General features: G+C 47.5%; 1 protein-coding gene across 1 annotated transcript in view; it reads left to right on the forward strand.

Moving 5' to 3' along the window:
• The first annotated feature begins 9,247 nt into the window (after positions 1 to 9,247).
• Positions 9,248 to 18,120, forward strand: part of NINJ2 (ninjurin 2) — a 69,304-nt gene continuing 60,431 nt past the window's right edge. The window contains exon 1 of the mRNA XM_073544179.1: positions 9,248 to 9,328. Within this exon, the coding sequence (XP_073400280.1) occupies positions 9,296 to 9,328 (33 nt within the window). The 5' untranslated portion in view covers positions 9,248 to 9,295. The remainder of the gene's footprint in view (positions 9,329 to 18,120) is intronic.

Below are 18,120 nucleotides of genomic sequence, written 5' to 3' on the forward strand. Positions count from 1 at the left end.
ACCATACTGTACACATATTTATAATGCTGACATACTATGCACAGATAATACCACCGTACATTACACATATAAATAATGCTGCCATAATGAAGATATATTTATAATGCTGCCTTACTATACACACATAATACCACATACATTACACGTATAATAATAATGCCGCCATACTGAACACAGTTAATACCACTACACATTACATAAATTAGTAATGCCGTCTTGTTGTGCACCGATAATGATACCACCGTACATTATACATATAAAGTGTAATATCCCATATGAATATAATATTTCTGTTATATCTGGTGTGTCTGTGTCACCTTGTAGAAGAAAAAGACGCGCACTCTTGCTATGTAGATAGGTGCTGACTGAGCGTGGAAAATCCACAAGCAATAGTCACTAAATAGACAGTCGCACTCAAAAAAGACTCGGTCTTAGGCTACTTTCAGATTTCCGTTTTGAAGCATCAGGCGCGATAAGGCGAAAAATGTAAAAACCGGATCTGGCTTTTTTCCCATAGACTTACATTATCGCCGCATTGCGCCTGATGGCCGTGCCGCGTGTCCGGCGTCTGCAAAAAAAGTTCCATGCAACGTTTCTTGACAGCGCCGGACCGCTTTTTTGCAGAGCGCATGCGCGTAGACTCTCTCTCCCTCTCCTGCACCGTATCCGGCAAAAATAGATGATCCGGCGGCTGCGGCTTCTACCCGATCATGTTTGACAAGTTTTTGCCGCAGCCGCCGGATTTAAAATCCAGAAATCTGAAAGTAGCCTTATTAAAGAATCTTTGTAATTTTAGTAATTTTTATTTTTTGTTTTTCAATTCAACAAATAGTGTCACACCGCAATAAATCCCAGGAGTGCACTCTATGTGGTTACGTTTCGACCATAGGTCGTTTTCAAACCGTACTGCAAAATAAAATATGGGCAATAATTACAAAAATGAACAGAGTAAACATAATGTCAGAAAAAAACAAACATATTTGGCCCCTCGTTCCTCCTGCGTCACAAGCCTCACACTGGCGCTCTGACACCTGCGCCCGCATCTCCCCTCCTTAGGTCGAAACGTAACCACATAGAGCACACTTCTGGGATTTATTGCGGTGTTACACTATTTGTTGAATTGAAAAACAAAAAAATAAAAATTACAAAAATTACAAAGATTCTTCAATAAGACCAAGTCTTTTTTGAGTGCGACTGTCTATTTAGTGACCGTGTGTGTCACCTTGGACCTGACGTGTGCCGCAGCTGGCCCTCGTGTGTCACCGCCATCCTCTGTGCTGTCCAGTTGTCCACAGTGATCTCTTCTCATCCCTTGATGTATGAGTCCTGGCAGTGGCACAGAGGCCGGAGTGCGGCCGGGCCCGCAGCATGTGCTGTAATCAGACACCCAGAAGTTAGCAGATGCCATAAGCCCGTAACCCCGATCCCGTGTAGACCCATACTGACCCAATAAAAGTGCGTCATCCACAGATCCCCCATAACAGTGTGTCATCCACAGATCCCGCATAACAGTGTGTCATCCACAGATCCCCCATAATAGCGCGTCATCCACAGATCCCCCATAACAGTGAGTTACCTACAGATCCCCATAACAGCGCACCCTCCACAGATCCCCAAAACAGTGTGTCATCCACATATCCACCATAATAGGGCATCATCCACAGATCCCGCATAACAGTGTCTCATCCACAGATCCCCCATAACAGTATCTCATCCACAGATCCCCCCATAACAGTGTGTCATCCACAGATCCCCAAAACAGTGTGTCATCCACATATCCACCATAATAACGCATCATCCACAGATCCCGCATAACAGTGTCTCATCCACAGATCCCCCCATAACAGTGTGTCATCCACAGATCTCCATAACAGTGTGTCATCCACAGATCTCCATAACAGTGCGTCATCCACAGATCCCCCATAACAGTGAGTTACCTACAGATCCCCCATAGCAGCGTACCCTCCACAGATCCCCAAAACAGTGTGTCATCCACATATCCCCCATAATAGCGCATCATCCACAGATCCCCCATAACAGTGTGTCATCCACAGATCCCCCATAACAGCGCGTCATCCACAGATCCCCCCATAACAGTGTGTCATCCACAGATCCCCCATAACAGTGTGTCATCCACAGATCCCCCATAATAGCGCGTCATCCACAGATCCCCCATAACAGTCTCTCATCCTCAGATCCCCCCATAACAGTGTCTCATCCTCAGATCCCCAATAACAGTGCGTCATCCACAGATCCTCCATAACAGCGCGTCATCCACAGATCCCCCATAACAGCGCATCCACAGATCCCCCATAACAGCACACCTTCCACAGATCCCCCATAACAGCGCACCCTCCATAGATCCCCATAACAGCGCACCCTCCATAGATCCCCATAACAGCGCGTCCACAGATCCCCCATAACAGCACACCTTCCACAGATCCCCCATAACAGCGCACCCTCCATAGATCCCCATAACAGCGCACCCTCCATAGATCCCCATAACAGCGCACCCTCCGTAGATCCCCCATAACAGCGCACCCTCCATAGATCCCCCATAATAGCGCACCCTCCATAGATCCCCCATAACAGCGCTCCTTTAGTTCTCGTGTCTTATTTCCTCATCCATTCCGCTCATCTTGACAGGACACAGAATTTTTGGATCTTATTATCTTCAGCCTCCACTTATCCCAACAAACAAAGTGTAGGAAGCGGGGAGGAGGCGTCGCGGGGAGCCCAAGTGGTCATGAAACAGACTCTGCTTTCTTCCCTGGGCACAGCTGGCACACATGGAGAGATGCCAGTGAGGAGAGTCAGGCAGAGACAGAGGGGGGCTCCAGAGAGAGACCCTCTGTCATCTCTGCTGGTGATCACCCTCCATAATGTAACATTCATAGATGGGGAGATCTCAGATCGTTCTATAAAGTCGTCCATGTCTCCTCCAGCTGCTCTATGTAGGTCAGATCTGTAATGTGGTGGTATTATTATTATTATTATTTATTATTATAGCGCCATGGAATAAATGGCGCTATAATAATAAATAATAATAATAAAAACAAGTACAGTAATCTTACACAATACAAGTCACGACTGGTCCAGAAGGAGAGAGGACCCTGCCGGCGAGGGCTCACAATCTACAAGGGATGAGAGAGGACCCTGCCGGCGAGGGCTCACAATCTACAAGGGATGAGAGAGGACCCTGCCGGCGAGGGCTCACAATCTACAAGGGATGAGAGAGGACCCTGCCCGCGAGGGCTCACAATCTACAAGGGATGAGAGAGGACCCTGCCGGCGAGGGCTCACAATCTACAAGGGATGGGTGAGGACCCTGCCCGCGAGGGCTCACAATCTACAAGGGATGGGTGAGGACCCTGCCCGCGAGGGCTCACAATCTACAAGGGATGAGAGAGGACCCTGCCCGCGAGGGCTCACAATCTACAAGGGATGAGAGAGGAGCCTGCCCGCGAGGGCTCACAATCTACAAGGGATGAGAGAGGAGCCTGCCCGCGAAGGCTCACAATCTACAAGGGATGAGAGAGGACCCTGCCCGCGAGGGCTCACAATCTACAAGGGATGAGAGAGGACCCTGCCGGCGAGGGCTCACAATCTACAAGGGATGAGAGAGGACCCTGCCCGCGAAGGCTCACAATCTACAAGGGATGAGAGAGTTTCCTGCCCGCGAAGGCTCACAATCTACAAGGGATGAGAGAGGACCCTGCCCGCGAAGGCTCACAATCTACAAGGGATGAGAGAGGACCCTGCCGGCGAGGGCTCACAATCTACAAGGGATGAGAGAGGACCCTGCCCGCGAAGGCTCACAATCTACAAGGGATGAGAGAGGACCCTGCCGGCGAGGGCTCACAATCTACAAGGGATGCGAGAGGACCCTGCCGGCGAGGGCTCACAATCTACAAGGGATGAGAGAGGACCCTGCCGGCGAGGGCTCACAATCTACAAGGGATGAGAGAGGACCCTGCTGGCGAGGGCTCACAATCTACAAGGGATGAGAGAGGACCATGCCGGCGAGGGCTCACAATCTACAAGGGATGAGAGAGGACCCTGCCCGCGAAGGCTCACAATCTACAAGGGATGAGAGAGGACCCTGCCCGCGAGGGCTCACAATCTACAAGGGATAAGAGAGGAGCCTGCCTGCGAGGGCTCATAATCTACAAGGGATGAGAGAGTACCCTGTCGGCGAGGGCTCACAATCTACAAGGGATGAGAGAGGACCCTGCCGGCGAGGGCTCACAATCTACAAGGGATGAGAGAGGACACTGACGGCGAGGGCTCACAATCTACAAGGGATGAGAGAGGAGCCTGCCAGCGAAGGCTCACAATCTACAAGGGATGGGTGAGGATACAGTAGGGCAGAGCGGGTCGTGCAGCGGTTTGGTGGATCGGTGGTCACTGCAGGTTGTAGGCTTGTCGGATGAGGTAGGTCTTCAGGTTCATTTTGAAGGTTTCCATGGTAGGCGAGAGTCTGATATGTTGCAGCAGAGAGTTCCAGAGTATGGGAGAAGCACAGGAGAAATCTTGTATGCGATTGTGGGAAGAGGAGATGAGGGGGAGAGAAGGAGATCTTGTGAGGATCGGAGGTTGCGTGCGGGTAGGTACCGGGAGACGAGGTCACAGATGTATGGAGGACACAGGTTGTGGATGGCTTTGTACGTCATGGTTAGGGTTTTGAACTGGAATCTCGGGGTAATAGGGAGCCAGTGCAGCGATTGACAGAGGGGAGAGGTCGTGGAATAGCGGGGGGACAGGTGGATTAGTCGGGCAGCAGAATTTAGATTAGATTGGATGGGTGCGAGAGTGTTAGAGGAGAGGCCACAGAGCAGGAGGTTGCAGGGGTGCGAGAGTGTTAGAGGGGAGGCCACAGAGCAGTAGGTTGCACTAGTCAAGGCGGGAGATGATGAGGGCATGGACTAGGGTTTTTGCAGATTCTTGGTTGAGGAATGTACGGATCCAGGAAATATTTTTGAGTTGAAGTTGGCAGGAAGTGGAAAGGTCTTGGATATGTGGGTTGAAGGAGAGATCAGAGTCAAGAATTACCCCGGGGCAGCGAGCTTGTGGGACTGGGGAGAGTGAGCAGCCATTTACTTTAATGGATATGGATGGGGCAAAGATGATGAATTCTGTTTTGTCCATATTAAGTTTTAGAAATCTAGCTGAGAAGAAGGATGAAATAGCGGCCAGACATTGTGGGATTCTGGTTAGTAGGGAGGTGATATCTGGTCTAGAGATGTAGATCTGTCATCAGCATAGAGGTGATACTGAAAGCTATGAGATTCTATGAGCTGTCCGAGGCCGAAGGTGTAAATGGAGAAGAGCAGGGGCCCTAGGACTGAACCTTGCGGGACTCCAACAGACAGGGGGCGAGGTGGCATGCGAGTGGGAGGCGCTAAATGTCCGGTCTGTTAGGTATGAGGAGATCCAAGATAGGGCCAAGTCTTTGATACCAAGAGATGAGAGGGTCTGTAGTAATAGGGAATGGTCCACTGTGTCAAAGGCAGAGGACAGGTCCAGGAGGAGGACAGAGTCATATATAAGGGATGAATGCAAATGTTAATTTTGGAAGTCAGAGCTGGTCGCACTTTTATGTATGCCCACGGAGGATGCACAGATCCCATGTATAAAAATATCACTATGGGCCCTCCACCACTAGGGGGAGCTCCCTGTATACAGAGATACATGATAAGATCCTGTCTGCAGTCACCACTAGGGGGAGCTCCCTGTATACAGATACATGATAATATCCTGTCTGCAGCCACCACTAGGGGGAGCTCCCTGTATACAGAGATACGTGATAAGATCCTGTCTGCAGCCACCACTAGGGCGAGCTCCCTGTATACAGAGATACATGATAAGATCCTGTCTGCAGCCACAACTAGGGTGAGCTCCCCGTATACAGAGATACGTGATAAGATCCTGTCTGCAGTCACAACTAGGGTGAGCTCCCCGTATACAGAGATACATGATAAGATCCTGTCTGCAGCCATCACTAGGGGGAGCTCTCTGTATACAGAGATACATGATAAGATCCTGTCTGCAGCCATCACTAGGGGGAGCTCCCCGTATACAGAGATACGTGATAAGATCCTGTCTGCAGCCACCACTAGGGGGAGCTCCCTGTATACAGAGATACATGATAAGATCCTGTCTGCAGCCACAACTAGGGTGAGCTCCCCGTATACAGAGATACGTGATAAGATCCTGTCTGCAGTCACCACTAGGGTGAGCTCCCCGTATACAGAGATACATGATAAGATCCTGTCTGCAGCCATCACTAGGGGGAGCTCCCTGTATATAGAGATACATGATAAGATCCTGTCTGCAGCCAACACTAGGGGGTGCTCCCTGTATACAGAGATACATGATAAGATCCTGTCTGCAGTCACCACTAGGGTGAGCTCCCCGTGTACAGAGATACGTGATAAGATCCTGTCTGCAGCCACCACTAGGGGGAGCTCCCCGTATACAGAGATACGTGATAAGATCCTGTCTGCAGCCACCACTAGGGGAAGCTCCCCGTATACAGAGATACATGATAAGATCCTGTCTGCAGCCATCACTAGGGGGAGCTCCCTGTATACAGAGATACATGATAAGATCCTGTCTGCAGCCAACACTAGGAGGTGCTCTCTGTATACAGAGATACATGATAAGATCCTGTCTGCAGCCACCACTAGGGGGAGCTCCCTGTATACAGAGATACATGATAAGATCCTGTCTGCAGTCACCACTAGGGGTGCTCCCTGTATACAGAGATACATGATAAGATCCTGTCTGCAGTCACCACTAGGGGTGCTCCCTGTATACAGAGATACATGATAAGATCCTGTCTGCAGCCATCACTAGGGGGAGCTCCCTGTATACAGAGATACATGATAAGATCCTGTCTGCAGCCACCACTAGGGGGAGCTCCCTGTATACAGAGATACATGATAAGATCCTGTCTGCAGTCACCACTAGGGGTGCTCCCTGTATACAGAGATACATGATAAGATCCTGTCTGCAGCCATCACTAGGGGGAGCTCCCTGTATACAGAGATACATGATAAGATCCTGTCTGCAGCCACCACTAGGGGGAGCTCCCTGTATACAGAGATACATGATAAGATTCTGTCTGCAGTCACCACTAGGGGAGCTCCCTGTATACAGAGATACATGACTAGATCCTGTCTGCAGCCACCACTAGGGGGAGCTCTGTGTATACAGAGATATATGGGGTATTATGTAGGTGATGTTGGGGGCGGATTATTCTAGCTCAGCGGTAGATTTGCTCAGTTCCTGTCCGCTCAGTGATGAGCTGCCTACATGTAAAGTATTTTCGGCTTAGTTTCCCTGCAGCGAGGACTCTCCCTGTGATCTCATCTGCCCTGCTTCTCGCCTCTGACTCTGACTTTTCTCGGGCTCTTGTGAGTCACATCCTGCGCTCTTCATGAATGTTAGGTACAGCGGAGCCCGAGGGGGCTTTCATCTCTATGTCGTAGCGTTCACATGGGCACAGTTTTCTACCTGCCGTCCACATCTGCAGTCAGCAGGTATGAGATACACCAGTTAGGTTAGTCACACTTGTTGGATCTCATTGGCTTGTGGTGCTATCGGCCTCTCCATCTGCAGATGAACATGTCTTGTCAGGTTCGGCCCTATGTAACATTGAATCTAAACTTCAAAATGAAGATACAAATAAAATACCAAGTCCGCTAACATCAGCTTGCTGACAGTTTCCCAGAAAGTCGCTTTTATTCTGTACAGATAAAAAAACAATGATTAAAAATAAGAGAAAACAGAAAAGAAACAGTCTCTTAATTCTCTTTCTTGTTCCTCTCAATAAGTTTGCGCTCACAGACTAATGTCATTCAAGCATTTTATCTTTACTTATCATGGCGGTCGATACAGCGGCACAAAACAATATTTTGCCACTGTCACTTTAAGGGCATGTTTCCACATTCAGTATTTCCTGCGGATTGAATGCTGAGTACATCCACAGCGTCAAATACGCAGCGTCCAGATGTTACAGCATAGTGGAGGGATTTTACGAAATCCCGGCTCCACTATGCGTGCAGGGACACCTCCGGCAATCACTGCGCGTACAAAAGCCGGCAGCGCTTTGGGCAGAGCTGCGTCCAAAGCGCTGACAATACTGACCGTGGAGACCCGTAATCATAGAGACTCAATAAGACCACTGGTATCAGCACTGGGGTGAGGCACAGAATCTTGGCAGGAAAGGTGGGTACTATTATGGACATTATTATGGCACGATTTTGGCACCATTATGGGCACTATTATGACACTATTATGGGCACTGTTATGGCACCAGTATGGGCACTTTTATGGCACCATTATGGGCACTGTTATGCACCATTATGGGCACTATTATTACACTAATTTGGGAACTATTATGGCACCATTATGGGCATTATTATTAAACTATTATGGCACCATTATGGGCACTGTTACGATACCATTATGGGCACTATTATTATGGCACTGCTCTGGGCACTTTTATGGGCACTGTTATTTCCCAATTTAGCCACACACTGATAATTACGTGACCTTGTATCTCATACTCCTTTTCGCCTCACACGGGTCACCCCGTCTCTCACAGTTCTGGCTTTGAAGGCCGCTGTCCATCTACACCGAATCCCCTGCTATACCATTCGGTCGGCTGTATCTCAGCAGTGGATCTACTCATTATAGGCAGAAGGGCATCATCCCCTCATCCTCCAGAGCAGCGCTCCGCGGCCTCTGTCACACAGGCGCCACATTGTCGCTGACACCATATTTAGCATTTCCAGGTTCCGGCTCTTATTTAGCATGTGCCAAGCACAGACCCGTTACCGAAAGATCCTCCAATTGGCCTCTTTTGTTTTTTCGTCGTTGACCTGTTTGGGAGCATGCTGGGAGTAGTAGTTGCAAAGCTTGAGAGTAACAATGTGCAGATCAATTCTGCCTTAATTATACAACTGCAACTCCCATCATCACCAACACTTTCAGTGTCCCTAGAAAACTTACCACTACAACTCCCAACCTTCTTTATTGTCAGGAATTGCTGGGAGTTGTAGTCATATCCACGTTCTCGGCTGACGCTTGCGGGGAACGTGTTAAATATCTGGCTGCGCGCACAATGAGGAATCTGTGCTCTTCCTGCACCGTGGATAGCGCCCCATTCCAGCTGGATCAATGGCACATGTGTGTGTCCAGCTGTGCCCACGCCCTGAGATCGGCCCCCCGCCTCCGACTGCTGCCACCACAGCAGCAGAAGGAGAACTTATCCACCGGAGCACAGAGAATGGGCACCGAGGGGGAGAGAATCAGCATGGAGGTGAGTACACAAGAGGGAGCGACTCCTTCCCCTAACCCCGGTATTTGGGACATTGGTGTAGAATGTATCAGATCTGGGAAAGAAATTAGTTACATAATAGCAACAAGTTCATCCAATCAGGGAGGCCCCAACAATGCCCCGGACAACGATGGGCACGAACGTCACCCCCATGTGTTCAGAGCCCAAGACGAGAGCCCTAGGGTCCTAGACAAATAGAGATTGAGGACCTGTAATCCACCAGAAAAGGGAACCCTGGACCCTCCAAAAGTGAGAGCTAAGAACGTAGATGAGGACCAGAAGATCTCCTCTAAGAGGACCTTGTATTGGTCTCATATAGAAGGGACATCATCCCTGGAGATGGCAGTTGGGACCCTCACTCCACCTACAAATCATCAGAGATAACACTAAACCTTTAATTCACGTTCCGTCAAGGAGACACGCTGGCCCCTAGTTAAAAACCCAAAAAGTTTAAGGATTCCGAGTATGTTCTCTCTCTATTCCAAACATTTTATAAAAGAACAGACAAAAGTTTCCAAAAGAAGGATCGTCAGACAAGTGTTAATGGAGACCAAAATAATGAAGAGGGACAGCATCTTGAGATGCTGTTCCTCTTCATTATTTTGGATTCTATGATGTCCAACTGAGTCAAGCAGAGATATAACTTGAAGCTTCTGGGGATTATTGGGTCCCATGGGTCTGGGTACAACTCCGAACTCTCCACACCCACAACTACATCTACAGAAGACCTTCTGAAAAGAATCCCAATTCCGGACTCGTTGGGCTAGCGAGATGTGATCACGGAGGGATCTCTTGGTATCATCTAGTTCCTTGGGGGCCAGTCTAATGGGAAAATCCTGGCCAATATGGACTGCCATTTGAAGACTCAAAAGATTCCCGTTGAAAAGAGTCTTCCGAAGTTTGTGACCGTTTAGGGTTCCTATTATCAATGACCTTCCATTCAAGAGAAAGGATGTTTAAGGCCCCCAAGGACCCACCCAGAATATAGACCCATTATTAGATCCGAGATTTACTATGGGAAATGAGAGATTGTGACGTCACTCAGGCTGAGAAGCCTTATACAGTCCCTCGGACGGAGACCTCTGGACAAAGCCCCTCAGGGGCTCAGTATGTCCGATTCGGGGAAGGTAGGGCGCTCAGTATCTCCGATTCAGTAAAGGTCGGGGGCTCAGTGTCTATGATCTGGTGAAAGTTGGAGACTCAGTATCTCCGTCCGGTCCGGTGAAGTTCATGTGCTCAGTATCTCCGATCCTGTGAAGGTTAGGAGCTCAGTAGGTCTGGCCCGATGAAGGTCGGGGACTCAGAATCTTCGGTCCGGTGAAGGTTGGGGGCGCAGTATCTCCGGTCCAGTGAGGGTAGGTGGCTCAGTATTTCCGGTCCGGTGAAAGTCGGAGGCTCAGTATCTCCAGTCCCGTGAAGGTTGGGGGCTCAGTATCTCCGGTCCTGTGAAGGTCAGGGGCTTAGTAAGTCTGGTCCGGTGAAGGTCGGGGGGCTCAGTATCTCCAGTCTTGTGAAGGTCGTGGGGACTCAGTATCTCCTATCCTGTGAAGGTCGAGGGCTCAGTAAGTCTGGTCCGGTGAAGGTCGGGGGGCCTCTGTATCCCCGGTACAGTGAAGGTCAAGGGCTCAGTAAGTCTGGTCCGGTGAAGGTCGGGGGGCTCAGTATCTCCAGTCTTGTGAAGGTCGTGGGGACTCAGTATCTCCTATCCGGTGAAGGTCGAGGGCTCAGTAAGTCTGGTCCGGTGAAGGTCGGGGGGCCTCCGTATCCCCGGTACAGTGAAGGTCAAGGGCTCAGTAAGTCTGGTCCGGTGAAGGTCGGGGGCTCAGTATCTCCAGTCTTGTGAAGGTCGTGGGGACTCAGTATCTCCTATCCGGTGAAGGTCGAGGGCTCAGTAAGTCTGGTCCGGTGAAGGTCGGGGGGCCTCCGTATCCCCGGTACAGTGAAGGTCAAGGGCTCAGTAAGTCTGGTCCGGTGAAGGTTGGGAGGACTCAGTATCGCTGGTACAGTGAAGGTAGGGGGGGCTCTTACAGGTACGTGTCATATCTTACTCCAGGATGTATAACGGCAATGTGGAAAAAGTTGGATCTTTATCTACAATTGTTGTGATGGTCACCAGCCTGTCTGGAATATTAGAGGGGAGAGATTCCTGATATTCTGCAGATGTTGGATAATCCGAGCACCAGTCCTGAACCTATCGGACCTCCGTGGCCTCTGCACTCACCTCACCGGATCTGTGCAGGAAAAGGAGGCTCATCATAGTCATGGTAGGGTTGTGGCTCATCATAGTCATGGTAGGGTTGTAGTATATCTAGAGTCGAAATACAAGTCTTCATTGGAAATTGTGTGCACTGGTAATCGGGACACAGAATGGCACTTACTGGGCGCTGCTTGGTCATGCTCCGTGTAGGCAGACATGACCATGTGGGCAAAGAAGGGCACTTTTGGACAGTTTTGAACATTGTGACTAATAGGGCACAGTATGACACTATAATAGAGCACTATATGGGCATTATATGACCACGCTATGGCACTATAACAACATTACATACCCACTTGGGCTACAGTGTAGCAATAAATGAGTATATGAGCACAGTATGGCACTATGTAAGCACTGTATGGCACTATATGAGCTCTGTATGACACTAAATGAGCTCTGTGTGGCACTTTGTGAACACTGTATGGCTCTATATGAGCACTGTATAGCACTATATGAGTAGTATATGGCACTATATGAGCACTGTATGACACTTAATGAGTGGAACAGGCTGCCACGAGAGGTGGTGAGTTCTCCTTCAATAGAAGTCTTCAAACAGAGGCTGGACAGACATCTGACTGGGATGATTTAGCGAATCCTGCTTTGAGCAGGGGGTTGGACCAGATGGCCCAGGAGGTCCCTTCCAACTCTACGATTCTATGATTCTACTATATGAGCACTATATGGTACTGTATGAGAACTGTATGACACTCTATGAGTGCTGTATGTATGTGATCGAGTATGTCACTATGTGAGCTCTGTATGGCACTGTAATCTCTGTATGGTACTCTATGGGCTCTGTATGGCACTATATGAGCGCTGTATGGCCCTATGTGAGCACTGTATGGTACTATATGAACTCTATATGGCACTATACAGTATGAGCATTGTATGGCACTATAAGCACTGTATGACACTATGTGAGCGCTATATGGCACTATGAACTCTATATGGCACTATGTGAGCACTGTGTAGCAGACTTGAGTATACTGCACTTTCATTCCTCTATATGTGAATTGTGTCGCCATATATCTGTGTCCTAATCACTGTTTACAGAAGATGCTGCTACATGTGGAGCAGTCACTAGATTGTACCTGTGCAGCCAGATCCCAGTAATATCACAGTTATAGTAATTAATCTGTGGTTAATGACTCCCCTCCTGGCAACACTCCAATAAGTCTGATCAGATCAGACTAATCATGATCCATCGCTACTCGGGTCACAGTATTTACCTGTGTACCAGCGATCCATGAACTCTCCCCTCTGTGCAGTATCATAGCAATTATATTCTTGTACATAGGGAGCAGTATTATATTCTATTCTTGTACATAGGGGGCAGTATTATAGTAGTTATATTCTTGTACATAGGAGCAGTATTATAGTAGTTATATTCTTGTACATAGGAGCAATATTATAGTAGTTATATTCTTGTACATAGGAGCAATATTATAGTAGTTATATTCTTGTACATAGGAGCAATATTATAGTAGTTATATTCTTGTACATAGGGGGCAGTATTATAGTAGTTATATTCTTGTACATAGGAGCAGTATTATAGTAGTTATATTCTTGTACATAGGGGGCAGTATTATAGTAGTTATATTCTTGTACATAGGAGCAGTATTATAGTAGTTATATTCTTGTACATAGGGGGCAGTATTATAGTAGTTATATTCTTGTACATAGGGGCAGTATTATAGTAGTTATATTCTTGTACAGAGGGGCAGTATTATAGTAGTTATATTGTACATAGGGGCAGTATTATAGTAGTTATATTCTTGTACATAGGGGCAGTATTATAGTAGTTATATTCTTGTACATAGGGGCAGTATTATAGTAGTTATATTCTTGTACATAGGGGGCAGTATCACAGGACGCTCCTTTTTTTGTCCTGATCTCTTAGTATTTCTGGAGATGGTGTTGGTTTGTAGGGTAGATCGCCATTGCTGTTACTTCCCCTAGCTTTTTTATTATGCAGCTGGGTTTGCCTTCATATATTATTTTTGAATAGCAACACTGCCACCTACAGGTTAAAGGGAGATTCTTCATATTTTGTCTATAAAATAATGCAAAACTAAGACACCCACAATAGACAAATCAACGAATGCGGGAAAATAGAAAAAAAAAATGACTAGGAAGGAAAGTGGTATCTGTACCGTATATATACAGGACAGGAGGAGTGGTGCTGTGCAGTGTATATACAGGAGGAGTGGTACTGTGCAGTGTATATATACAGGAGGAGTGGTACTGTGCAGTGTATATATACAGGAGGAGTGGTACTGTGCAGTGTATATATACAGGAGGCATAGTACTGTGCAGTGTATATACAGTATACAGGAGGAGTGGTACTGTGCAGTGTATATATACAGGAGGAGCGGTACTGTGCAGTGTATATATACAGGAGGAGTGGTACTGTGCAGTGTGTATATACAGGAGGAGTGGTACTGTGCAGTGTATATATACAGGAGGAGTGGTACTGTGCAGTGTGTATATACAGGAGGAGTGGTACTGTGCAGTGTATATATACAGGAGGAGTGGTACTGTGCAGTATATATACAGGAGGAGTGGTACTGTGCAGTATATATACAGGAGGAGTGGTACTGTGCAGTGTATATATACAGGAGGAGCGGTACTGTGCAGTGTATATATACAGGAGGAGTGGTACTGTGCAGTGTGTATATACAGGAGGAGTGGTACTGTGCAGTGTATATATACAGGAGGAGCGGTACTGTGTAGTGTATATATACAGGAGGAGTGGTACTGTGCAGTGTATATATACAGGAGGAGCGGTACTGTGTAGTGTATATATACAGGAGGAGGGGTACTGTGCAGTGTATATACAGTATACAGGAGGAGTGGTACTGTGCAGTGTATATATACAGGAGGAGTGGTACTGTGTAGTGTATATATACAGGAGGAGGGGTACTGTGCAGTGTATATATACAGGAGGAGGGGTACTGTGCAGTGTATATATACAGGAGGAGTGGTACTGTGTAGTGTATATATACAGGAGGAGTGGTGCTGTGCAGTGTATATATACAGGAGGAGTGGTACTGTGCAGTGTATATATACAGGAGGAGCGGTACTGTGCAGTGTATATATACAGGAGGAGTGGTACTGTGCAGTGTATATATACAGGAGGAGTGGTACTGTGCAGTATATATACAGGAGCGGTACTGTGCAGGGTATATATACAGGAGGAGCGGTACTGTGCAGTGTATATATATATACAGGAGGAGTTGTACTGTGCAGTGTGTATATACAGGAGGAGTGGTACTGTGCAGTGTATATATACAGGAGGAGGGGTACCGTGCAGTGTATATATACAGGAGGAGTGGTACTGTGCAGTGTATATATACAGGAGGAGCGGTACTGTGCAGTGTATATACAGGAGCGGTACTGTGCAGGGTATATATACAGGAGGAGCGGTACTGTGCAGTGTATATATATATACAGGAGTGGTACTGTGCAGTGTGTATATACAGGAGGAGTGGTACTGTGCAGTGTATATACACAGGAGGAGGGGTACCGTGCAGTGTATATATACAGGAGGAGTGGTACTGTGCAGTGTATATATACAGGAGGAGCGGTACTGTGCAGTGTATATATACAGGAGGAGCGGTACTGTGCAGTGTATATATACAGGAGGAGCGGTACTGTGCAGTGTATATATACAGGAGGAGCGATACTGTGCAGTGTATATATACAGGAGGAGTGGTACTGTGCAGTGTATATATACAGGAGGAGTGCTGTGCAGTGTATATATACAGGAGGAGTGGTACTGTGCAGTGTATATATACAGGAGGAGTGGTACTGTGCAGTGTATATATACAGGAGGAGCGGTACTGTGCAGTGTATATATACAGGAGGAGCGGTACTGTGCAGTGTATATATACAGGAGGAGTGGTACTGTGCAGTGTATATACAGGAGGAGTGGTACTGTGCAGTGTATATATACAGGAGGAGCGGTACTGTGTAGTGTATATATACAGGAGGAGTGGTACTGTGCAGTGTATATATACAGGAGGAGCGGTACTGTGCAGTGTATATATACTGTAGGAGTGGTACTGTGTAGTGTATATATACAGGAGGCGGGGTACTGTGCAGTGTATATATACAGGAGGAGTGGTACTGTGCAGTGTATATATACAGGAGGAGTATTACTGTGCAGTGTATATATACAGGAGGAGCGGTACTGTGCAGTGTATATATACAGGAGGAGTGGTACTGTGCAGTGTATATATACAGGAGGAGCGGTACTGTGCAGTGTATATATACAGGAGCGGTACTGTGCAGGGTATATATACAGGAGGAGCGGTACTGTGCAGTGTATATATATATACAGGAGGAGTTGTACTGTGCAGTGTGTATATACAGGAGGAGTGGTACCGTGCAGTGTATATATACAGGAGGAGGGGTACCGTGCAGTGTATATATACAGGAGGAGTGGTACTGTGCAGTGTATATATACAGGAGGAGCGGTACTGTGCAGTGTATATATACAGGAGCGGTACTGTGCAGGGTATATATACAGGAGGAGCGGTACTGTGCAGTGTATATATATATACAGGAGTGGTACTGTGCAGTGTGTATATACAGGAGGAGTGGTACTGTGCAGTGTATATATACAGGAGGAGGGGTACCGTGCAGTGTATATATACAGGAGGAGTGGTACTGTGCAGTGTATATATACAGGAGGAGCGGTACTGTGCAGTGTATATATACAGGAGGAGTGCTGTGCAGTGTATATATACAGGAGGAGTGGTACTGTGCAGTGTATATATACAGGAGGAGCGGTACTGTGCAGTGTATATATACAGGAGGAGTGGTACTGTGCAGTGTATATACAGGAGGAGTGGTACTGTGCAGTGTATATATACAGGAGTGGTACTGTGCAGTGTATATATACAGGAGGAGTGGTACTGTGCAGTGTATATATACAGGAGGAGTGGTACTGTGCAGTGTATATATACAGGAGGAGTGGTACTGTGCAGTGTATATATACAGGAGGAGTGGTACTGCGCAGCGTATATATACAGGAGGAGCGGTACTGTGCAGTGTATATATACAGGAGGAGTGGTACTGTGCAGTGTATATACAGGAGGAGTGGTACTGTGCAGTGTATATATACAGGAGTGGTACTGTGCAGTGTATATATACAGGAGGAGTGGTACTTGTGACGAACAGCCCACGGCCGTTCGTCCACTTACGGAGGCGACTAACGGGGGGTCCCGCTGCCACCAAAACGCGACGGACAGCGGACCCTGTGTCACCACTATGTCACAGTCCCACCACTGACACGGGTATGTCAGCGGACGGAGGGACGAGATACAATGCCGGCACACGGCTATCACAGGCGCAGTGGGGCTTATCTTAGTTATCCCACCACTGGCACCATGTGACAAAAATATCCAGCAAGCTAATCTCGCTCTACAATTTGCCGCAGGGGGAGTTTAATTTGGATGCCCCACCACTGCTATCAATCTTCCAAGTACTGCGGGGATTTATGTATATCCCACTTTCTCAGTTCCACTTTGGAACTCGCAGCTCTCCGGCGCCCCCCTTACCCTCAGGTCAGTCAGGGAACTGCACCTAGGATAATTAGTCGCCGGACGGGCTGCCTGTTGTGAACCGGCAATTAGGCTTCTGCAGTAAGGGAATTATCAGCTGTGGCCGCAGCCCCTCATTCAGCTATATAAGACCCTTCTAGACTGCCAGCAAGCCGCAATAGCCGTGCACAACGTGCTGCCACCAGTCACGGTTACTTAATTCACAGTGTTAAATTAAGAGGGTCTGTGGCAAACCCCTTGAATTAGTAGCGATTATCTATCAAAGGCGTATAGTTCGAGTCTTAGAGCATAGAGACAGATCTAAATAATTATTTCATTTATTTTCCGAAAGAGGACAGTGATTACAGATAAAAGTTGCTATAAAATTGAGACATAAAATATGTACAGTACAGGTATAAAATAAAAGTGGAGAAAACAAAGAGAGTACACTCACAGTTCCATATTGTTCCTTAGGCAGACCATGCGGCTAAGGTGGGTGGAGGCGGAGCTGCACTTCTCCGCTCATCTGGGTCTTTCTAGCACGACGACTTGAGCTGTTCTGCCCTGGTTTTGTCCAGGAAATGCTTTATAGACTTGCTATGTGACATCACGGAGAGATGCATGCTGGGTTAATCCCACCTCTCCCTTTTGGATTTAGAATTACACTAGAAAACTTATACTAATCATAACTCCGTGGGGGCAGCCCGCACAGACACATATAGGGCATCATTGGTTGTGATTTGTTGAGTACAATAATTCAAGACCAAATATGCAGTAGTTCTGATACACCGTTTAGCTGGAACACATATCTCAGGTTCTGAAAGGATTACGCTTCGCCAGAACCACGGCAGCGACGCTGTGACCGCCCGGATTACAAAAATGTGATTTTCATATCTCTAGGGTATTTGGTTCTTATGGTATAGTCTCTCATAGTTTTATTCGTTTCAAACAAAGAAGTTTTTCCCGCTCTG

Source organism: Dendrobates tinctorius, unplaced genomic scaffold (assembly GCF_039654945.1).
Source record: "Dendrobates tinctorius isolate UK_male_01 unplaced genomic scaffold, ASM3965494v1 ptg000136l, whole genome shotgun sequence".
NCBI lineage: Eukaryota > Metazoa > Chordata > Amphibia > Anura > Dendrobatidae > Dendrobates > Dendrobates tinctorius.